Raw genomic sequence first — 24,038 nt, 5'->3', positions numbered from 1 at the left:
CTTGGAAGCCAAGCATTTAACAAAAAATCTACTGGTTAAACTTGCACTTCATCTTAAAAGCTTAAACTTTCATAACACATAAAACCCTTAGAACAGTTCTGAAGATCCATAACCTCATTTCTTAACCTTTACGTACATAAAAGGGTTAAGAACCTTACCTACTTGCTGGTTTCCCCAGTTTTCCATCTTAATCCTCATGAAGTCTGCTTCATGTAGAACCTTCCATGGCCTTATTCTTTGAGTTATTGAAGAATATGATGAACAAGAGTAAATGAAGCAAAGTCGGGAAGCAAATCAACCATGGGAAACCATTTTCAACTATTTATAGCGATTCTCGCACCGCTTCCAACCTTATGAGAACTGTGCATCGCTAATTATTATGCCTCCCGCTAAGGAATCGACGGGTTCCATCCTAACCGAACCAAAATTGGTCCTCAACTTTGTCCAATTCAGTTTCTAGCTTTCCCATTTCTTTCAATAAAGGCCATCAATTTGCAATCTCTTTCAATTTAATCTTTCATTTATTCCAAATTTTTGGGTTATTAGAAATTTGGGTTTTACAACTAAAAGGCTCAGAATTGAGGGCTTTTAATAGTTGCTTCAACCACTTCAAATTGAGGAACAACCTCACTATTGGATCACCAGCAACCTCTTGTTGCCAGGACTGCTCAACCGTGGACAAAAAATCCTTGTGCCTGCACCAAAAAAAAACTTAAAAGGCTTTGGAGGAGAAAAGCAAACATTATCCAACCAGACAAGAGAGGGACAATAGTCAAAAACAGCTATGGCAATGAACTCTACCCTTGAATTGGGAAAACACGCCAATCAAGCAGCTGGTGAGAACCTGTACATATTTCAATTTGCTACAGTTGCTGCAAGGGACTGGGTCTTAGAGTATGGCCTTTGGGACATTCAGAATAAGCCGATTGTTTTGCATTGATGGGAGACAAATTTGAAAAAAACTTGAGTTTTATATAGATCAGATGCTTGTTTGGATTCAACTTTCTTAAGTTCCATTAGATTTTTTCACTCGGAAGAGTCTTAGTTATGTTGTGAGTGCGCTTGGCAAACCTCTTTACATGGATGGAATCATTGCATCTCAGCAACGTCTTGCTTTTGCTAAGATATGTGTGGAAATTGCTGCTGGATTTAAGATTCGTAAGTCTATTATTTTGTTTTCGTATTTACTTTACTTTTATGTAAAGTTAAATATTTAAATATTTAACTCTAATGTTAATTACAAAATGATTTGTTTTTCTTTTATATTTTAATTAGTTTTTTTATCGAAAATTTTAAATAATGTTAACTAATTAATTTTACATAAAATAATTTAATGAATTTATCTTAAAGATAATATATAACTAAACTAAATATAAATTCAAAATATTTATTTTAATTTAAATCAAACATATTTGTTTAGTAAATATATCTCAATAAAGTTTATGAATTTCTTTTTCTAATTAAGTAATCATTCTTGAAAGCATTTAAGGTGAATTTTACGTTGAACATGAGAAAAATAAGTGTCATTTACCTTAATTAAAAATACAAGTGCATCGAAGAAAAGAGTAACCGAACTTGTATGCTATTCTCGATAGCATATGAAACATGAGCTAATTATGTATTTAGTGGAAATCTTTTCTAGTATTCTCCATTTATTCCTGCTTCAGTTTAAACTCAGTTCAACCCTCGATTAAGTTACATAACACTCTATTAGTGGTATGATTGGGTAAGATAATACCCTCCGCTTACCTATAAATAATTCTATGATTAATATAGTTTCATTCAAAATTTTGATACATTAACCATTTATCTTGAGCTCCTCTATATTTTTAACTTTTGATCCTAAAATAAGTAAATTGGTCTTCTTCGACACTACTCTCTCTCCTCTTTCTCTATCTATGTTGATATTGTGTATCAACAATAGTGCAATGAGCGTAGATCAAATATTTGAGTATGTTAATTTTCTTTGAAATTATTTTTGAAGGCGGTGTTTAATAAAATTTAATTTTTACATATCTCAAGTGATAAGAAATTTAATATTCCTTAAATAAGGTTTTGAATTTCAATTTTGTATGTAAAGAAAACAATGTTAAGAGCGTTTTACTTTCTTATTGATAGGGATGACAATGGAGTGGAGCGGGGGCGAATGCTACTAAACCTACTGCCGCTCCACAATCGGCACGTTCCGTTCCACTATGGATATGAATGTATCCATCCTCGTCCCATCTCGCTCTACTTCAATTTAATTTTTGCTACTTCTCTTTAATATTTTTAATCTTTTTAAATGCAAGGAAATATTTGAACATATTTACTAAAAAAATATTCAAGTATAAAATTATGGTCTTTTTTTTATAACATATTATAACATTTTTACTGTTTCAATAAATATATAATGATAAAATGATAATTTCATATAATGGAGCGAGACGGAATAAAACAAGCAATTATCATAATTACTCCATGTCTATTGTCCAAAAAAACCACTCCACCTCGCCCCACACTTACTTTTTAAGAGAAAAAAAGTCATCTAATTAGCTCAACTTTATAATATCAGATATGGAAATTGGGGAAATTTATAATATCATAAGAAATGATATTAAAAATAAGGAATGGAAGTGCATGTGTTTAGGGGTTTGGGCTATAGGGGGGCGGGGAATTGGAGCCATAGGCCATGTGATAAAAGCGACTTTCATCGTAATGTAAAGCGACCACGCCCGTTTGGGTGCAATCATGCGGTCTACTTTGTTATAATTTTTCCTCCCCTTTGCCTCATTCTTTTCTTATTTTTTAACTTCATTTTGTCTCCCTCCCTATGTGCCTTGTTTTTCTACATTTTTAACCCATCATTAATAAACCCTCTCCAAATTATTTTATCAACTTACTCTTGTGGAGTGTGTTTTTAGTCGTCATAATTGACGCATTTAATTGAGTAAATTTTAAGATTCTTTAATAGGTCTATTTATGTTCTTGGTCTCTATATTTTTTACACATTTAGAATTCAATCCCTTTCCTTTTAATCTTACCAATTTAGTCGTCCTATTCTTTTGATCTAATAATTGAAATTCAATTACTAGCACCATCAAAATATTTTCGTTACATTAACTTATGTGGCATTTAAAAAATTTCCAAGTAGTCATTATTACACATGTGTAAGATCAATCAAGCAAATAAAAATGTTAATTTGGGATTGTAAGGCTCTTGAGTATTTTTCAGTAAAGTAAAGTGAAAGTTTTTTTTTTCTTATATGGCTTTCACGTAACTTTAAATTTATCATATGAGCAATTGTTTCACATGATCTAATTTATTAGAAGTTTTTTAATTGTGTTATCAATTGGATTTTAATTATTAAATCAAAAGAATACGATAACTAAATTCTTAGAATTAAAAGTTAGGTGATCAAAAATGGCAAATGTGGGATGAGTACAGGGACTGAGAACATAATTAAACCTAATTAATATAATATTTATAGTGGTAATTTACCCACTGACCCACTCGTGCTGACAAGACACTCACCCTTTCTAATTAAATTCTAAACTATGATTAGACTAATTGAATAACAAACTAAAAACAGATTTTTTAATTAAAAAAATTCATAAATCAATAACAACAAAAACTTTAAAAAAAAAAACACCTTTAATTTAAGCTCGAAAAAGTGAATTTTACCCACTTCCCGAACCCAAAACTGGCACCCCCCTCTGTAAAATACCTTTCAAGCAAAGCTTTTTTTTTTTTTTTCATCCTTCGAGAAGCTCTCCCCACTTAATGTCTTGCAGTGTATGTATATATATACCCAATATATCTATACTATTTTCTTCACCACCTTCGCTTGAGTTATCTATCGATCCTTTTCTTGCATTGAAACAACACTACCCATATTATCATTTGAGGAAAAGCTGTAGGGGAAATAAAACAGAAGTGGAAGAGTGTGAGGAAGGGAAACAGATAATGGCAAGTAGTGATAAGGTGGTGGAGACTGTGATTGTTGGGAATTATGTGGAGATGGAAACTGAAGGAAAGCCTAAAGGCATGAAAAGCAAGATTCCTAATCTCTTTTGGCATGGTGGTTCTGTTTATGATGCTTGGTTTAGCTGTGCTTCTAATCAGGTTTCACCCATATCTTTGCTTCTTCTTTTTTTCCACTCAGTAACTGCACTTGTTGTGTGATGATGGAGATTAAAATTAGTGTTTTTTTTTTTTCCTTTCAGGTAGCTCAAGTGTTGCTTACATTGCCATACTCATTTTCTCAACTGGGGATGCTTTCTGGAATTCTCTTTCAGCTGTTCTATGGTTTGATGGGTAGCTGGACAGCTTATCTGATCAGCATACTCTATGTGGAATATAGAACAAGGAAAGAAAGAGAGAAAGTTGATTTCAGGAACCATGTCATTCAGGTTTTTAACTCCCAAGTATACGATGAAATGGCATCGAAAACTTATTATCTTTTAATGCTCATATGTGTTTTAAATTGTGCAGTGGTTTGAGGTTCTTGATGGGCTCCTTGGGAAACACTGGAGGAACGTGGGTTTGGCATTTAACTGCACTTTTCTTCTGTTTGGATCTGTCATTCAACTCATTGCTTGTGCAAGGTACCTACTCTTTTGTATCCAAATATAAATTTCTTAGATCCATAATAAAATAATAGAGGAATCATCATGGTGATGCACCCTGACAAATCAATTCCCTAATGTTGGGTATCTTTTGTTTTGTTATTGCAGTAACATATATTACATAAATGATAATCTGGACAAGAGGACTTGGACATACATCTTTGGGGCTTGTTGTGCAACTACTGTCTTTATTCCTTCATTTCATAATTACAGAATCTGGTCTTTTCTTGGCCTTATAATGACCACCTACACTGCATGGTATCTCACCGTTGCTTCCCTCCTCCATGGCCAGGTATAACCTCTCACTTACCACTTAGCCCTTAATTTGCTTCAGTTTTAACATTTTCCACTGTTTAGTCTATTATAGAATTCACTTAACCTATGAAAATTGTAGGTACTTAAGGACGTGTCAAAATCAACTCAGTTTGTTGACATTAGTACAACACATTTACTTTGTCAACTGGACCACTTTATTAAGATGATGCTTCATGCCTGAATATATAATTTGTTTAGATTAAAATGGTTGAACATGTTGGGTTAGTCAAAAGGAAATGTGGTTGTCCTGTCCCATTTCTTGAAAAGAAAGAAAACTGCAAATTGATAACTTATTTAACTAAGCATATTATTATAATTGTGTGATGAATGAAAGAAAATCTATTATTTTTTAAAAATGGAATTTTGTTGATATAAATGTAGGTTGAGGGAGTTAAACATTCTGGTCCTACCAAGCTGGTGTTATATTTCACAGGTGCCACCAACATTCTGTATACATTCGGGGGACATGCTGTTACTGTGTAAGACTAATTTATAGTTAGAATTCGTGTCTCTTACGTTATATACAAATCTGCCCATGTTTATCAACTCAATAAATTGGATACTTACTTCTTTAGACATGATCTGACCATTGGAGATGCAATGACCAATCCCTGTCAAGAAACATACATATTCTCATATAAATTTTAAATTGTTGTTAATAATAGTCTATAGCAACTATTATTCGAGGTTTCATTCCCAAAAATGCCCTTTGTAAGCGTGGCAGGCAAAAGGTTCTTGGAAACCATAGTATTCCTTTTGGATGTAGAAAGCCAATGTCCTTTTTTTTTTTTTTTTTGCCCTTTCCTTTCGCTTTTATCATGAGAAATGCCGTTGGGGGGGGTCCTGCTTTGTTCAGTGAATCCAGCACACCCCACAGGCAGAAAAGCCCGTAAAGTTGAAAGCGGTGGGATTAAACCCAAAATTAATCAGCCTGGAGAAGGCAGGCCTTTTTCAGGCCCTGATACCAAGACTAATAGACTCTAGTTAGTACCTGCAGAGAAATGAACGTAATAAATACATGTAGTAACAAGAATCAATGGCTAATTAATGTAAGTTTAAGTTTGTGGGTTGGTGGGGATACGCAGGGAAATCATGCACGCAATGTGGAAGCCTCAAAAGTTCAAGGCCATATACCTGATAGCAACACTGTATGTGCTGACACTGACACTTCCCGTGGCTGCTGCTGTATATTGGGCATTCGGAGACATGCTTCTCGATCACTCAAATGCCTTTTCTCTTCTCCCAAGAACTCCCTTTAGAGATATGGCTGTCATTTTAATGCTCATCCACCAGGCATGCCTATGAAAAAAATTTCTCTATTATCAGATCCATACATACATAACAAATACTAGTACATGTAACAATGTTCATTCTTTCTGGTGCAGTTCATAACATTTGGATTTGCATGCACTCCACTGTACTTTGTATGGGAGAAAGCAATTGGGATGCATGAGTGTAAGAGCCTGTGCAAGCGAGCGGCAGCAAGATTGCCAGTGGTGGTTCCCATTTGGTTTTTGGCCATTATTTTCCCATTCTTTGGACCAATAAACTCCACCGTGGGATCCCTCCTTGTTAGCTTCACTGTCTACATAATTCCAGCACTGGCTCACATTTTCACCTTCAGATCAGCAACTGCTCGAGAGGTAAGTAATTATTTAAGCTAATTAGAGTTAGAACAGGCAAATGCAGAATATCTGACATAATTTTTTACTTTATGTCAGAGTCAAACATTTGACTGAGAATTGAAAAATATATATATATATATATATATATTTTTTGTAATAAAAAGTATATGTTATTAGGTATTGAATTTGATTTGGTATTTAATAAATCCAAGATACAGGGAGATAGCGTGTGGTCACAGTCTAGCAGACCAGTCCCGGGTCTTTCTCCTAATCTCCTAATCTTTTAGATTTAACACTGAACATATTTGGACAACATGTTGATAATTGTGAGTTTGTAATATTTTTTGCAATAAGGCACGAGATTCGTGCTTCAACTATTAACCAGAATATGTTCATGTTCTTGTTCGTACCTGATTCCCCATATCTGGGGGTACTACACAAAACTTGTCTTTATCTGAGAAAATTTTTTTGACTGTTGGATCATTGATTCATGTATGATTATTAATATGTGGTGTGGGATGAACGGTTTTGATGCAGAATGCAGTGGAGCAACCATCCAAGTACTTTGGAAGATGGGTTGGGACATATACCATAAACGTGTCTGTTGTGGTGTGGGTTCTAATTGTTGGGTTTGGATTTGGTGGATGGGCGAGCATGACAAATTTCATACATCAGATTGACACATTTGGGCTCTTCACAAAGTGTTACCAATGTCCACCACCAGCATCGGCAGTCTCACCACCACCCCACGGCCATAATGCCACCGCCGCTGCTCCGCTACACCACCCTTTCAACCACACTCGTCGCCCCTGAATTGCTCAGACTATAGTGGGGGTTCCCTCATGGCTTAACAAAAATGCAACCATGAATATGTCATCGTGTCATTAGCAGCACACGCTGGTTCATCTTTGCTACTTTTAGACTGTTAACAGAGAAGATAATACACACACAATGGTCATCCAATTTGAGTCTTTCTCTGTCGTTTATATTTAGCTTAAAGAGTTTGTAATGCATTTCCAGAAAACGAAAAAAAAGGAAAGAAACAAAGTTTGTATCAAAAATTGAAGATCCTACGTTGTAGCTATGGTTCAGTCTTTGATAATGTACGAGTTGTTCTCTTGCCCCTGCCCTTCACAATAATGTCAAGCTTTCCCTAGGTTTTTTTAGTTCAATGTTGAGTATTGAATTATCAAAGCAAACATTTGCCCCTATCTAATGGAAAGTGTATGTGAAAACTTGGTGGGCGAGTGGTAAGTAAGTTCTATATTTTTTAAGCAAGATGTTGATAAAGAGAAGAGGCTTTGTCTAGGTCTAATTTGGCTTGACTTAATTCCCAATATAATTACCGGATATCAAGGGTCTAAAACCAAAAAGAAAAAAAAGAGATGGAATCTACTTAAACTATAACATGACAGAATAATAAGTCCCAATCCTACAGTAGGATTCTGCTGTAAAGAAAATTGGCAGTGAATTGTCTCTCTTATTTCCAGACTCTTTACTTTCCTCTATTCAAAGGCTAAGCCAAATCATTTTCATTAGGAAAAGAAAAAGAATGATAGGAAGTCTAAAAGCTTTGAAAATGGAAGAACTTGACTGATCATACCAAATCAACCAAACAGTTTTTGACACAGAAAGGATAACACATAAGGGAAGGGGGTTACTAAGAAGTACTGAAAATTTTCCTGATATCAAGTATTATGTAAGATTTAATATTGGTGGAGTTGTAACAATCAGGCAAAAAAGATTCTTAGAAAAGATGAAGAAAAGGGTTGATTGCATGCCCAAAGCTTGACATTGCTCAAAATGGTTAAAGGGATAACCAGCTAGGAACGATTCTCATATTGTGTAATCATCAGTCGTGCAATTTGACAGCAAACTAATAAAAATAATCTGAAAACCAGCTAGTAGAATTGAAGGAGATGATTAATAGCAGCCCATAGAACCAATTTTATGATGAATATTTTGATTTTCGACCCAGACTTTTACACGCCCCATATCTAGGGCGTTGGTGCTTGGACCTTGAAAGCGATAGTTCAAGCAATAAAGCAGCTTTCAAGCAGGGCATAGGTAGGGAGAAGAATAGCTGAAACTTGAAAGCGTTTCTTCTTTACCAACAAACTGTGGGAATCTCGAAAAATACAGTACTTTAAATCCTCTCAACTTGTTGAATATTATTTTTTTTCGAGGATAATTTACATGAATCAATTAAATTAAAACGGGGATTGGATATGTTGGTGGATTGTTAGGCAATAAAGTTGCTAGCAAAGACATACATAAATACACAAATGGCAGTAGTAGTTTGGGAATCTTAATGATCTTGCAGCCATGAAAGAGCTAATATGTTGCATTAGTCACAAGGCTGTCAAAGCTTCCTTTTCTAAGAGAATTAAAAAGGGGAAAGAAAACCATATTCCCTTTGCAGTGCATGCGACCAAAGTGGGAAAAAAATAAAGGGTTTCAAGGCTTTTCAGTTGAAGTCATTTCTCTTTAATCGTAAGGCAACAAGACAAATGATTTGGGGGGGGGGGGTGGCAGACAATGCTCTTCTTCCTGCATAATACAAGACAACTTTCCTTTTTGTTTTTCAGACTCAATTTGGTCTAAAGATTACTGGAGAAGTTGTGAATGTGACAAAATGCTAGCTTTATGGCATTTAATTCTTTCTGTTCCCTAATTTAACAAATTCGACAACAATTCAATGAATTTCTCAAATGAAGTCTAAGAGAGAGATTGCTTGATCTTCTTTGTTTCGGATTTTTAGTTAGAAAACATTTTGGGTGTTTCTTTTTTGTTGGTATAGATTGATAAGTTGCAATCAAGTTTTCATCAATGGGAAAGAATTCTCCCCGACACTGGAGAACAAGTACATCTCACGAAAGAGCTACTTGCTAATTGTGAGAGCATCAAATGGCAGGTACTCAAATTAAGTATTCCTCCTTAATTGAACTGGATCCTTGAAATGGGGGAAAAGACTATGTTGTGATGCTGTGTCTTACTTCATCTTTGTTGGGTTAATTGAACAATATTAATCCAATTTGTTACTGCTGAAAAAGATACATTTCTGGATAGGAAGGTAGATGAGTTGAACAAAACAATAGATGTGGCAGCAAAATATCCTTCTTGGTATGGCATTGATAATAGAGAACTTGAAAGCCGGAGAAGATGGACCATCACTACTCGTACTCAGGTATATCGTCTTTATAGTTGCTACATTTTTTTAATTAAGGACTGGAGATATATTAATAATGTTTATTTGTTGATTGAGGCATTGCAGGCATTGTTCTGTTAATATAATTGTAACTTATTGTGATTCTTAGTCTTAATGTCATGGACCCTTTTTAAGGATTGTTTTGTTGAATTAGGTAGGAGATGTGAAAAAATCTGTAGTAGCCCGAAAAGAAAATGGTAATTCCGCAAGTGCAATACGCCGTGAATTAATGAAACTGCCAATTTCGCATCAGTCGGACAGATCATATCAGGATAGTGCAGAAGATAATGATGACTTTATCGCATCAGAATCAGATAGACAAATGCTTCTTATAAAGTAGAGTATCCTTGACTACACTGCCTTGAGTTTGTTTCATTAACATACTCCGTCATCCAATTTTAATAGTTTTCGGTTGCTTATTAATTAGTGGTTCTATGCAGCAGGATGAGGAGTTGGATGAACTTAGTGCAAGTTTTGAGAGAATTGGAGGTGTTGGCCTTACAATACATGAAGAACTTATTGCACAGGTGAGTGTGTAACGGTATAATCTCTATGGTACTTTCTCTTTTTAATCTTTACTTAGTCATGCATGAATTATTTAATATGTTCTGTTCAATTTCAATGTAGGATCAATATCTACGATTTCATATGCTAATACTTTGGTGTTTCAAGAGAAAATAATAGATGACTTGGGTACTGAAATGGACAGTACAACAAACCGACTGGATTTTGTTCAGGTAATTCCCTTTAATGGCAGTTTCGTAGATGCAAAACAATCCTATCTGCAATCTGAGAGTGAATTGTTTGGCCTTTTGTGCTTACATTTTAACTTGAGCTGAGTTTGCTGCCCATTAATTACATAATAGCTTGTCTTGAATGATTACTTTGTTTTGGAAATTCATGTTTTTGTCCATTGCAGAAAAAAGTGGCTATGGTTATGAAGAAGGCAAGTGCTAAGGGCCAGATTATGATGATATTATTTTTGCTAGTTTTGTTCATTATTCTATTCAATCTGGTCTTCCTCACTTAGTCTTCTGATTGTTATACACAAGTCTGATATTTGGATATAACCATCGGAGCTGCGGAACATAGAGGAGTTGGTTGGTATGATATCAAAGTGTTGAATAAACAATGATCAGAACATGCTGAATGAAGAAAGCATTTTTCTTCTCTGCATGTGAAATTGTTGAACTTGATTTAGGATTATGTAAGACATGGATATATGTATATGTATACTTCTAATTGTAATATATGTAAAAACAATTTAAATAATTGAGTATTATTATATATTTAATTTGATTTATTTATTTATAAATAAATCATTGTGATATATATAAAACAATTTAAAATATAAATTTATTAATATATGTAAAAATAGCTTTTCCGGAAAATATTTTTAGGTAATATGCCAAACAACAGAGAATATTTTACACAGATTCATCCAAACATCAGAAAAGTAAATCATTTCTAGAAAAGTAAATCATTTTCCAGAAATCATTTTTCGGAAAACATTTTACTGGCAAACAAGCCTAAAATGATCCAATTAGAGAATATGGACTAAATCTACAATTGTTTGCATAGTACAATAATGGCGGATCCTGAGACTAAGTTTTGAGTGGCCAAGTAAAAATTTTCAAAAATTTTAGGATTTGAATGATTTTTTTTAAAAAGTAGGTGTCGAATTAAATTTTTTTGTGAGATTAATGGGAATTTTTAATAATCTTAAGAAAGCTTAATTAAAATTTGCAAAAACTAAAAAAGTATAATGAGAATTTTCCAAAAATTGAGGGGGGCTAATGAAAACTTTCTAAAAAAAAAATCAAAGAAGAAATCAAAATCTATTTTCAAAATTTTGGGGGGCCAAGGCCCCGGTCTGCTTCTGTAGTACAAGAAAAATAATTGAATTTAACCAAACAAATTTAACTAAATTTAACTATTACTGTTTGGGCTAAGACTAAAATTTAAAAATTTAAAAAGTACAGTGATTAAAATTGATCAATTTCAAAAGTATAAGGATTAAAATTGATCAAATTAAAATATAAAGATTAATTCCACAACTTTCACAAAGTACAAGGATTAATAACAAATTTTAATCTTAATATTTAATGGTCATTTTTTTAAAACAATCTCATTATAAGTTCTAATCGTATCTACTCTTTTTGACACATCCATGTTCTCTTGGATTAGTAATAACGCCTATGCCAGTCAAGTTAAGACTCAATCGGCTTGTTAAAATTAAATCTCTATTTGATGGCAAATTCTATTTTTTTTCAACTTAACATTAATGTTAAACTAAGTTTTATTTGATATTATGTTTTGATATAACAAATTAAAGTGTTTTTAAATAAAAGTTAAAGTTAAAAACAAAACCGACAAATTGATTTCTCAAATGAAGTCTAAGAGATAAATTTTTCGATCAATACTTTAAAACTCTTAGAAATTTTTTGAATCAAACTTAAAATCAAGTTAAAATAATTTTAATTAAGTAAGAACTCTTTCAACTAGTCAAACTATTTTTAAAACAAGTCAAAATAGCTTCAGGCCCAAAAGTATCGATATTTTTAAAACAACTCTTAGAAAATTGACATTTTGTTTTTTCATTAATTCAGCTAAGTATCGATCTAGGATCAATACCTTTCATATGGTATTGATAAAATTTATCTAGTATCGATATTTCAGCCCCAACAGTCATTGAATTTTGTATTTAATGCAAAAATTATCGATACCATTTTATCTGGTATCAATACCCGTTGTTGTAGGTGAATTAACTGCACTGGTTTTCACATCCCCAACAGTTCTATTCATATCTCCAACAACCACAATGGTTGGAAATCAATTAGGGGTATAAATATCAGCTTTCAAAGATCCTACAACAACAAGAACGCACATTCAAGAAAAAAGATCAATCAAACAACCTTTGTGACAAATATTTCATATTTTTCTTTTATACACTTGTGAACATTATTTCCATTCTTTTTGCTCAAGTGTTTTTCATTGTAATTGAGCTTAATTTGCAAATACATTGATCTTGTAAGAATTATTTCTTTATTTGCTTTTTTATATTTCTTTGAGAGAGTTTGTATCTTAAGGTTTGGGTAAAAACCTTAAGGGAGTTTGTAAGGTTAAACCTTGTCCCCAAAGGTTATCAAATTAGTGAATTTGAGAAAATCCTTAGTTGTGAAAGGCTAAGGTAGTGGAGTAGGCAATTGGGGCTAAACCATTATAAATTGAAGAGTTCATTGCCTCTATCCTGTTCTTAGCAATCACAAATTTTAAAGAGGTCAATTCACCCCCTCTTGGTGATTTAAAGTTAAACTATCGAGCTAACAATTGGTATTAGAGTTAGTCATTTCTAGATGGTTTAACAACTAAAGAGGAGATCCTTGAGGAAGCTCAATAATCATCAACTCAATTCCTACAATAACGTTTACTTTCGACTCAATTTTTCTTGGAGAGTCTCAATTTATTTCCAAGCCTCCTTATTCCAATGGTGCTAATTATTCATATTGGAAGATAAAGATGATGTTATTCATCCAAGCATATAATCTTGCGGTTTGGGACATTCTCATGGATGGCCTTTCAATACCACTCAAGCAAGAAGAAGAGCGCTTAGTTCCAAAGAGCAAGAAAGAATGGAACGAAAGAGATAAAAGGAGTATTCAACTCAACGCTAAGGCGATGCATAGTCTCTTTTGTACACTTGGTCTGGATGAGTATAGTAAAGTATCATTATGTTTGAATGCCAAGGAGATATGAGGTAAACTTGAGGTAACTCATGAAGTGAAGAAGTCAAATGTAGGAATCCTCACTCTCAATTACGAAAGCTTCAAGATGAAGCCTCGGGAAGACATCAAAGTTATGCCCAATAGATTCACTATCGTCATTACTAGACTAAAATCCTATGGGAAAACCTATCCCAATGAAAAAGTTGTGAGGAAGATGCTTCGAAACTTCCCTAAGTCATAGGAAGCCAAGGTGATCATAATTGAAGAAGTAAAGAATTTAGAAATGTTAACTTTGGATGAGCTCATCAATTCTTTGCTTACACATGAGATGTGACTTAATGAAGGGGTAGAAGAAGGTTGGTGTTGCTCTCAAATCCACCACCGTTGAAGATAGTGAATAAAGTGAAGAGGTGGATGAGGACAAAGAGATGGCCATGTTTGCTAGAAGATTCAAGAAGTTTATGAGGTCTAATAGAGGGAGAAATTTCCAAAAGGATGAATGACTCAAACTTGAATCTACCAAGGAGAAGGACTCTATCATATGTTATGAATGCAAGAAGCCAGGATACATTAAGTTTGATTGTCCCCAATGGAAGAAAAAGGGGGCAAGAAAACAAAAGCTCAAGACTCTTGTTGCTACTTGGAGTGATGAGGATTCATCCAACAGTGAAGATCAAGAAGTAGCCAACCTTTGCCTTATGGGCATTGATGATCCTAAAGTAACTTGTAACGCCCTCAACTGACCTAATTCGCTGGGTTCAGATTTTGGGTACTTAACAATTAAACAAAAACATATTACAATTTCTTATTTCTCTAAATATTCTATTTATCATTTTAACTGAAAAACTTAATATCTAAAAACAGAATGAGTATTTAAAAATACTATTTACATCAACGTGATATAAAAAATTACAATAAAGAAGTTTGTTAACTATAGACACCTAAGATATATCCTAAAACTATGCCATATTTTCACTGTATGCATAATAACACACTTCGTTGCTACTCGAGCATACTCCTAGCATCGTCCCTCCTAACGCAAACTCTTTCCCAAGTACTTGGAAACCATAATAAACTTGGTAAGTTCAAAAGGACTTAGTGAGCATTATTATAAATTACCTTGGTATATACTTCTTATTCTTTGAAGGACATCAATGCGTTAACCATCATTCTGAACCACTTATATTGAGCGGATACCACTTCGATAGCCAAGATTGGCCATCTCCTCAATTGGAATTGTAGATGATAATAATCCTTCTCAATATTTAAATTAAATGTTGACTTTGATTCTTTTACGAGATTACAGGCTTGTTCTTAAATTATCTACTGAAGTTGTCTTTCTTGCAATGTAAATGTTCTTACAATGCCACTTATCATCAATTTGAACTTAGAAAATCAATGAGCTAATATTTTCTTATCACAATTTTACTATGCATGCAAAATATGAAAGACAAAAATACAAAAGACATAACAATGAAATGTGAAATTTATTTATTCATCGTTCAAATACATAAAAAACAATTATGTGTTTACTAGACTATGGGCACATTTCTCAATAGTTATGGGGCACTTCACCATGCCAGTTATCATTATGTTGCCAACTTCAGCGAATGGGGCAAAGAGTGGTCATTCGGCTGTTAATGAAGATGATGACGTCGAAGGCGCATTTGAAGATATTCTGGCACCCAAGCATGTTCCTCCTCTGGCTACTTCATCTCAAGCTACTCAACCTTCATCCGAGATTAATGTTTCCATCATCGATGCTCTACACTCTTTGAGCAATGATGTTCAAGGACTTAAAGATAAGGTTAGAACTCACAGAGATAAGATTAACTCTTGGTTGTCTACATTAGAGATGTAAATGGCATCTCTCCTTATTCATTTTCCTTCGACACCTCTTTTTTCTACTCATGATGATGATTAAAGTAGATTTTTAAATTTGCATCTTCATATCATTGTTCATAACATTTGCACTATTACTTTTGCTTATTTCTTATGACTATGACTTTTTGAATTTTAATGTTTTTATTAGTATTATAAGATACTTTGGTAATTTTTTTTACATGTTAGTTCATTTAGTCTTTATTTTCAATACAACCTTGAAGTAACCATCTTTTTCTCCTAAAGCTTCATTTGATTTTTTGATATAACAAAAAAGGAGAGAAAGTCAAGGTAAATTGATTGATATTGTGCTATGCAAATTATGTTACCATTTTTCTTCAAAGTAAAACTGAATGTCAAATTTTGAATTTATGTCAAATTTTTTTAGGCCATAAATTGAAAATGATTTTTATTAAGGGAAAGCAATTTATTCAAAAATAAATTTACCAAATATTTTGTTATATCAAAAAGGAGAAGATTGTTAAGCTAAGCTTTATTTGATAATATGTTTTTGTAATAGGCCCAATTAGCCTGGGCCTATACAAGACCAAAAACCAAAAAATAAAAACAAAAACAATGAACAGCCCAGAATAAGTCAATGTCCATTTACAAGTTATTTAACCCAATATATATATATATATATATACAGTCCAGCCTAGATACATTTTTAAAACCCAATTGCATAAATCCTAAACCCAATTAAATAACCCAAAGTCCCAGCACATTCAATACACGACCCAAAAACTGGTCCAGGTGATTGTTCTAAAAGCTCTAAGGTTTCTCCCTCTCGCGCAACAGCCAGCAAGTCGGATGAGCAGCGCACGTGTGCCACTAACCTCTCACGCGCGTCTCTGCTCGTGCTTGTGTATGGCCTTTCCTGCAAATGGAACATACGAGAAGGAGAATAACAGAATCTACAGCAAATAACAGCAATAAAATGTAATTTTATTTTTTGATTTTACTCGGTAAATCCAACTATAAAAGCTGACGAATGTACTTGCAAAAAACTTACGAACGCATAATATGAATACGAAATAAAAAAAAAGATCCAAAAAGTTAGAAGGTGATTCTATTCTTTGATTTGTTATTACGTTTATTTTTTGGATAATTCTTTTATCTTAGTTTGTTTTTGATGCGACGAACCCATTTTCCTTCGTTGAAGTCGAAGTTCAAAGGGGATTTCGGGAATAAAAGGGCAAGGTCTTGAGATTTTGTGCTATTCGCCGATTGCAATGGAGCTTTAGTGGTTGGACGGAGAGGTCCTCTCATTACATCCAAAAAAAAAAAAAAAAGAAAAAGGGATAAGAGGGAGACTCACCTGATTGATTGGTAGGACGTCGGGGTTCTCCTTCATTAAAACCAAATCCGATCGGGATCGAGGCTCTCTTTTTGATTCATTGTGGTGGTAAGTGCACCAAACTTGGCCGAACAAAGGACCAAAAGAGGAGAAAACTATGGGGAAATAAAAGGGGCTAGGGTTATTTTAAAAGGGGCCAATTGTTTTCTTTGTTTTTTTGAAGGAAATGTTTGGTTTTATAAAAGGGAAGAAAAAATGCCGTTTCAAGGGGAAATGTTTGGTTATTTGCTGCAGATGGTTAATTTGTGCGATTGATCCCTCCCATTAGCTCTGATTTTCAATTGGAACCTATCGAAACCATTTTTTTTAAAAACGGGGATTGACTTTGGTTTTGAAAGCAAAAACGAAAATTGGGAGTCGCCACCAATCGTTTATTGTTTAGGTGTGATCAGATCACCAAGAAGTTTGGTTGTTTAAATAAAACATTTTGGTTTACTAAAACAACGATTTTGGTCTTCGAAATTTGAGAAAACGGGTTCGGGAGTCGGTTACGTACGAGGAAGGATTAGCACCCTCGTAACACCCAAAATTGGTACCTAATTGATTAATTAATGTCTTAATGTCGAAAATTGAAAAGATTTAAAATAAATTTTGAAATATGATCCCCTTTTATGAATGTTTGGATAACTCGAGGTGGATATTAAGATTCTCTTGTTCCGAAGAAATAAAATATCACATCCAGCACGTAGGACACGACATTTCGAACCTTCGATATCAAAATCATCTCATGATTTACAAAACTCATGCATTGAAGTTTTAAAAAGGAAATCCGGTTGTTCAGTCAAACGATAAATTGAAACCCAGCATGTAGGGCACGATTTCTCGAAATTTCCAAACACGGAATATCGCCTTGTTTCAATTTTTTACGAACCCTTTTTATGATTGTTCGCTTTAAAAAAATATTTGAATAAATCGAAGCGGATGCTAAAGACCTTCTTATCTCGAAGTAATTAAACATCACATCCAACATGTTAGGACACGACATTTTAAATTTTCGAGAATAAGCTTGTCTTTTGATTTTCAAAACTCATGCATTTAAATTTCAAAAGGATATTCGATCATTTGGATCAAACGAGAAAAAATCGAAACCCATCACGTTAGGGCACGATCTCTCGAATTTCCCAAACACGGAATATTGCCTTTATTAGAGAATTTCTTTTATGAATTTTGGTGAAAATTAAAGCAACATTTAAAGTGATATGCGATATGTGATACAATGTTATGATGACAGTGATAAAATTACAAAGGTGGATACAATATTAGTAAACGAATCTCGATCAATAAGTAAAGAAATAAGACAGAGATACATGATGTAAAAACAAACAAACACAACATAAAATGTTTTAAAATAAATGGGACAATAAAACCATGTACATAAAAGGGAGCAAATGATGAACAAAAGCATGAGTAAAATTTAATAGTAAGAATATATACGAATCAACAATCATTTATAGAAAACATTAACTTTGCGAACTTTAATATGTATATATACATAAAGTATATAAAAATAAATAAAGTATATATAAGTAATATTAAGTAAGAAATCTTTTAAAATATGAAAAATAATAAAATAGCAAAGACGAGATGAAAATAATGATAATAAATAATAATAATATAAAATAAATGTATTTAAAAAATAATATTAACTCGTTTGATATAATAATAACTTATGTGTAAATACAAAAGGAAAACAATATAATAATAATAGTAGTAGTAATACAATAGTAATAATAATAATAATAAAATAGAAATAATAATAGTGATGAAAATAATAATAATAGTAATAAAAATAATAATAGTTATAATAATGACACATATGAATGACAGAACACATAACAATATAAATTTAAAATATGAAATGAACGTATAAAGAAATAAATAAATACATGGATATATGAATAAACAAATAAAACATAACATGACAAACTATAAAGGTTGAAATTAAATGAATAAAGGGTTAAATCAAGATTTGAAATGAAATTTAGTGCCTAGATTATAAGAAAAATGACAAATAAAGACTGAATTGAAACTAAATGAGGTTAAAGGGGATAAATCGTGAAAAATAAAAAAGGGAGGGGCTAACACTGAACGCGCGAACAAAGTGGAAGGGCCAAAGGGAAAATATCCCCGCCCTTCAAAACGCTGCACCTCATGTAGGATTAAAATGAAATAAAAGTGAAATCATCGGGCCAAATTAAAAAATAAAGAAAATTAAATTGTGGAGTAATTAAGAGGCGGAAGGACCAAAAGGCCAAATAGCCCATTTTGCAAAAACACAGGGATCCCATGGTTAAGGGTCGGGTCGACCCGTTTTATGTAAAAAGATGCCGTTTTGGTGCCTAAAACTAGGGCCCAAAACGACGTCGTATGGTCCCCTTATTAAAGCCAATTTTTCAACAAACAAAAAAAATTCATTCCTTCAGCCTTTTTTAAAAAAAATGGAACCATCCCTTCTTTTTCTTTGCTAGAGTTTTGAACCCTAGCCTTTGCGCCGCCGTCGGTCCTTTACCCCTCCACCGTGGACGGTGGTCGTGGGAACAAAAAAGGGGCTTTTTCGCCCTTGATTAAGCCGCATTTGAAGGCCAAGCCTTTAAGGCCTGGGCAATCGAGATCAGGAGGCTTCCCTCTTTCCCTTTGGAGTTCGAACTCGACGACTTAGAGAGGAGTTCCGGCAACGCGATTCCGTAAGTTCCCTTTCCCCTCCCTTTTTTATTTATTTCAAGCTTTTTTTGTTAAAAAAGATTTGCAAAATAAATAAAAATAAAAACAAATAGAAAAATCGAAAATAAAAAGATCAAAAAAAAAGAGCAAACACCTTATTCTTCTTTTCTGCTTTCGATTTCTCTGAAAATATATGTGTAATACAATTTTTGTATTTAAAAAAAAGAACCCCCCATTACAATTGATTTTCTCCTCTGGCTTTATAGCTGATTACACTCCTATTTTACTATTTGGTTACTTCTATTTGTTTGCTGACATTTCTCTGCTTTGTTTCTGTTTTTGTGTTTTTTGCAGATTTTGCTTGGTCAATGGAGAAGAGACCTTGCCATTTCGGTGCAAGGTTGAGTAAAAGGGGTCAGGCCTCGGGACGAGGCGTGGGCAGTGCGCTCGAGACACGTGGGGGGAGTTATGGCACTAGAGAGGGGAACCCTAGGGTTACTCCGAAAATGTTAAGTTTTCGGGCTGGGCTTAGGGTTTACAAAATTGGTAGTGAGTTTTGAGTCCATGCTTGTAACTTGGGTGTCGGGCCTGTAGGCTGTTTTGTAATTTGGACCTTGTAATAATGGACTTTTGTTATTATTATTTTTTTTTGGATTTTGTTTTTTTTGTTAGTTTAGGCTCGGGCCGGGCAAAATAGGCCTGTTATAGCTGCCCCTCTTTGCTCATTGTTGTGTAACGGGAATAAAGCAAAGACTATAAAAGGGCCAATTTTGCCTGGACCTGCTAAGTCTCGACTTCTATTGGTGCTTCTTTTCTTCAAGTAGCTTCATTCTATCCCAATGCATCTTCAGGGGTATTAGTGCTTCGATCTACTCCACTGTAACTTCAGGGAGATTCGATTCACATCTTCAATTTGCCCCACTGCAACTTTAGAGAGATACGATTTGTAACTTCAACTTGCTCCACTGGATCATCAAGGAGATAAGATTCGCTATCTTCAGTGTGCTCCACCATAACTTTAGGGAGATAAGACTTGTAATTTCAACTTGTTCCACTACTGCTTAGGGAGATAGGATGGTGGCTTAAATCTACTTCATTGCAATTTCAGAGAGACAAGATTTGCCGTCTTCGATCTGTTCCACTGCAACTTCAGGGAAACAAGATCTGCAATCTTCAGCCTACTCCACTACTGCTCAGGGAGATAGGATGGTAGCTTAAATCTGCTCCATTGCAACTTCAGAGAGACATGATTCGCCGTCTTCGATCTATTCCACTGCAACTTCAGGGAGACAAGATCTGCAATCTTCAGCCTACTCCACTACAACTTAGGGAGATAAGATGGTGGCTTAAATCTGCTTCACTGCAACTTCAGGAAGACAAGATCCACTGTCTTCGATCTGGTCCACTGCAACTTCAGGGAGACAAGATCTACAATCTTCAGCCTACTCCACTACAACTTAGGAAGATAGGATGGTTGCTTAAATCTGCTTCACTGCAATTTTAGGAAGATAAGATTCACCATCTTCGATCTGCTCCACTGTAACTTCAGGGAGACAATGCCTATAATCTTCAGCCTACTCCACTACTGCTTAGGGAGATAAGGTTTGTGAATTCACTAATTCCACTGTACTGTCCTCTGAGGAACATAATCTGTAAAATCAGTTTCATGTATCTATGCTTATGCCAAATAATTAGGATGCTATGATTGAAATGAATCAAATGCTCCTAACTAGATATGATGCTTATGTCAAATAATTAGGATGCTATGATCGAAATGAATCAAATGCTCCTAACTAGATGTATTATTATATGAATGTAGAAATGTCATGAGAATGATTCCTTTTTAAAATCTTAAAGTGTCATCACTCGTTATTCATCAGAGTTTTATCATTATCGTATTATGCTACCTTCCTGCTCGACTAGCATTTTCAAGGAAAACTCACAGAAACAACTCATTTTGTTCAACCGGCTTGCCTCCACTATAGTTTCACAATCTCTTCCACTGTACCTTCTGGGACATAAAGTTTGAACTCCCCACTGCAACTTCAGGGGAATAATCATTTGATTTTTTCTATCCATCCTGCTGCTACTCAAAGGTATAGGATTTGCATCATCTTCAATCAATTTAATCTGTTACACCATTCCCTAAGTGTAATGAACAGATGTATGCCTGATATCTGCATGAATACAGAATACCATTCTCTTTTTTCGAGAATAATCCCATTGCTCTTTCTTTGCCAGGATTATAACACCAATGTAATCTCTTTTTGCTCAACCAATATCTTTGACAGAAAACCCAAGGAGATAACTTCAATTTGGGCTTAAATATTTCCAACCCTTGGGCTTGGTGGGTTCTAAATAATGGTCTGGTTTCAGGTTCCTATACTATTTAGAAGTTTCCAGAGTAATATGCAGAACCCGTTTTGTGAAGGTATTATTAGTCCATTAATCGTTATTTCAATGCAAAATGCTTGAAAAAGATCAAAACAATGGACAAGAAGAAAATTGATTAGGAGCGTAGCTCAAAATAAATAAATTAATCAAAGATTGCAAATGCAATAAGAAAGCAATTAACTCAACATGAATAAGTTTATCAAAGATAGAAATGCAATAAGAAGGAAGTTTATTGGGACGTATCTTGCAAAGAATAAGGTAATCAAAGATAAAAAACTCAAAATGGGCAAAATGGAAACTAGGTGCCCCAAATATCGCAGCTTGAGCTTCTTTGTACCAACTTCTTGAGGACCTTTCTGAGCTCAATATGTGTTTAGGGGATCTGGAGTACTTTGTCGATGCCCCAAGACGTAGCATACTTTTTCATTGTTAATTCAGGCATAGCAAGACTGCTGTATGCCCCACTTTGATCAAAATTTGAGCCACCCTTTTTGGGTTTTCAACTCAAATCCCCTTTGGTCTCAAGGCGCCCTTTGCAGGTTTTCGCCTTGGCCTCTCCTTTTTCTTTTCTTTTCTTCTTCTTCTTTTTTTTTTGAAGGTTTCAAAGGGTCATTTGTAGGTTTTTGCCTTGGCCTTTCACTTTCTAGGTGAAAAACTTCTTGACTGAATCTGAATTCACAAGATTTGGCAAGTTTTTATTTTTTATTTTACCATCCATTTCGAAATGCTCCTCTAGAACAGGCTTTCTTCACTATATAAGGTCCTTCCCAGCTTGACGTCCACTTTCCTCTTAAGTCCTTTTGTATAAAAATGATCTTTTTCAACATAAAGTTTCCCTCATGGAATTCTCTAGTACGAACCTCTTTATCGTAAGCTTGCATCCTTTGTTTTTGGTATGCTTGACCATGATGGGTAACTTTCAACCTCTTTTCTTAAGTTTGCTGGATCTATTCTGCTTCATCCAATTTCAGTTTTGACAAGACTCAGAGAAAAGTAATCTCATCTTCAATGGACGAAAGCGCTTCTATTCCATAAACTAATGAGCAATGTGTTGCCCCGGCTAAGGTCCTTGCCGACGTTCGACAAACATAGTGGATAAATGGTGATTTCTTATGCCAATCTTTACAAGTCTCAGTTATCTTCCCCATGATCCTTAGTTTTTTGTTTGCTGCCTTTGCTGCACTGTAATATGGCGCCTAATCTTTGAATAGACTGCAAACTCTTAACATTGTGCAGTTGTGTTAGGCATTATCCTTTCTGGCATTCTTTGTTGGCACCTTTTTTTCCTTTTTTTTGGAACTTGATGACTGTCGACTTAGTGACATTGGCACATGAAACAACTTTCACCCTTTTCGCGTAGTAATCGACGACCCCAAAGACGAATCAGTATTCGTTTGAAGCTTTCAAAGAGATCGGCCCATAACCTCTATGTCCTACATAGAGAAAGTCTACGAAGAAATGAAGGGGCACACGAATCTTATCTCCATAAATTTAGCATTTACGGCATAACTGATGCGATTCCCTTCTACGTTTGACCAGTAGAATTCGAATCTCATGATTTGCCTGGCCATTAGTATATGTCTTTCTGACACACCTAGGGACCTCTTTTAACAGCATCCACAGGTCTTAGTAGCCCAGGTATATCTTGATATGGATGCTTTATTTTGTCTTTGCGGTGACACAAGCTTCGATCCTTACCTTTTCTCTTCTGTTAGGCCTACTGTTCATTGACTCCTCGTAAGGTAGGATCTGTTTTCATCTTACTCTACCATCCTTAACAAATCAGGAGATATGTTACAATCTCTGTCATCTTCCAAGTCCTGAGATCCTCAAGACACATATCTCACTTAAAAGGAGATTCTGGGTCAGTAGCAACGTCATTCATGTCGTTGATATCTGGGGACCTATTGAAGGCAGATGCCAAAGAATAAATGATTCTAAGGATGATTATTTGTATGGTATGATCATGAATGAAAATATTCGAAAGATTGTCCAAAAAATAGAATAATTTAAGAATAATTGTTTGTACAATATGAAGTTGAAAGAATAAAAGAATATTTACTCAAAATGATAAAAAAAAACATGCATTTTATTGAAATAAAGATTTTGGATATAAGCCTATTTCACAAAAGGATTCTTATTGCTTCTAGGCTTAAAGTAACAAGCATGTTTTGAATGTTACTCTAGATTAGCTCTAAAAATACAGGGGTCTCTTCCACAGTCTCATGGTTCAAAACACTCCCAAGTATGTAAGGGAAGATGCTC

At 34.3% G+C, this 24,038-nt stretch overlaps 2 protein-coding genes across 2 annotated transcripts; both read left to right on the top strand.

Moving 5' to 3' along the window:
• The first annotated feature begins 3,652 nt into the window (after positions 1-3,652).
• On the top strand, positions 3,653-7,782 carry LOC108480569 (auxin transporter-like protein 5). The gene is made up of 8 exons (XM_017783606.2): positions 3,653-4,104; positions 4,206-4,391; positions 4,474-4,586; positions 4,716-4,899; positions 5,304-5,401; positions 6,008-6,215; positions 6,308-6,565; positions 7,085-7,782. The coding sequence occupies exons 1-8, from the start codon at positions 3,763-3,765 to the stop codon at positions 7,358-7,360; spliced, it is 1,665 nt and encodes a 554-aa protein (XP_017639095.1). The 5' UTR covers positions 3,653-3,762; the 3' UTR covers positions 7,361-7,782.
• Positions 7,783-9,258: 1,476 nt separating this feature from the next.
• Positions 9,259-11,033, top strand: LOC108481103 (syntaxin-61-like). The gene is made up of 7 exons (XM_053022540.1): positions 9,259-9,263; positions 9,348-9,461; positions 9,617-9,734; positions 9,910-10,091; positions 10,183-10,286; positions 10,428-10,492; positions 10,675-11,033. The coding sequence occupies exons 1-7, from the start codon at positions 9,259-9,261 to the stop codon at positions 10,783-10,785; spliced, it is 699 nt and encodes a 232-aa protein (XP_052878500.1). The 3' UTR covers positions 10,786-11,033.
• Positions 11,034-24,038: the final 13,005 nt, after the last annotated feature.

This window comes from Gossypium arboreum, chromosome 2 (genome assembly GCF_025698485.1).
Source record: "Gossypium arboreum isolate Shixiya-1 chromosome 2, ASM2569848v2, whole genome shotgun sequence".
Taxonomy (NCBI): domain Eukaryota; kingdom Viridiplantae; phylum Streptophyta; class Magnoliopsida; order Malvales; family Malvaceae; genus Gossypium; species Gossypium arboreum.
The sequence above is the reverse complement of the archived record's forward strand: the minus strand, read 5'-3'. Positions and strand labels throughout refer to the sequence as shown.

What these genes read in the sequence shown, in the direction of transcription:
- LOC108480569 (XM_017783606.2), top strand. Translation starts at nt 3,763, where the DNA reads ATGTCTTGCAGTGTATGTATATATATACCCAATATATCTATACTATTT. An exon ending in CAACTCATTGCTTGTGCAAG is followed by an intron (nt 4,587 to 4,715) that starts GTACCTACTCTT and finishes TTGTTATTGCAG; the next exon opens with TAACATATATTACATAAATG. An exon ending in CTTCCCTCCTCCATGGCCAG is followed by an intron (nt 4,900 to 5,303) that starts GTATAACCTCTC and finishes ATATAAATGTAG; the next exon opens with GTTGAGGGAGTTAAACATTC.
- LOC108481103 (XM_053022540.1), top strand. An exon ending in AGACAAATGCTTCTTATAAA is followed by an intron (nt 10,092 to 10,182) that starts GTAGAGTATCCT and finishes CTTATTAATTAG; the next exon opens with TGGTTCTATGCAGCAGGATG. An exon ending in AGAACTTATTGCACAGGTGA is followed by an intron (nt 10,287 to 10,427) that starts GTGTGTAACGGT and finishes TGGTGTTTCAAG; the next exon opens with AGAAAATAATAGATGACTTG.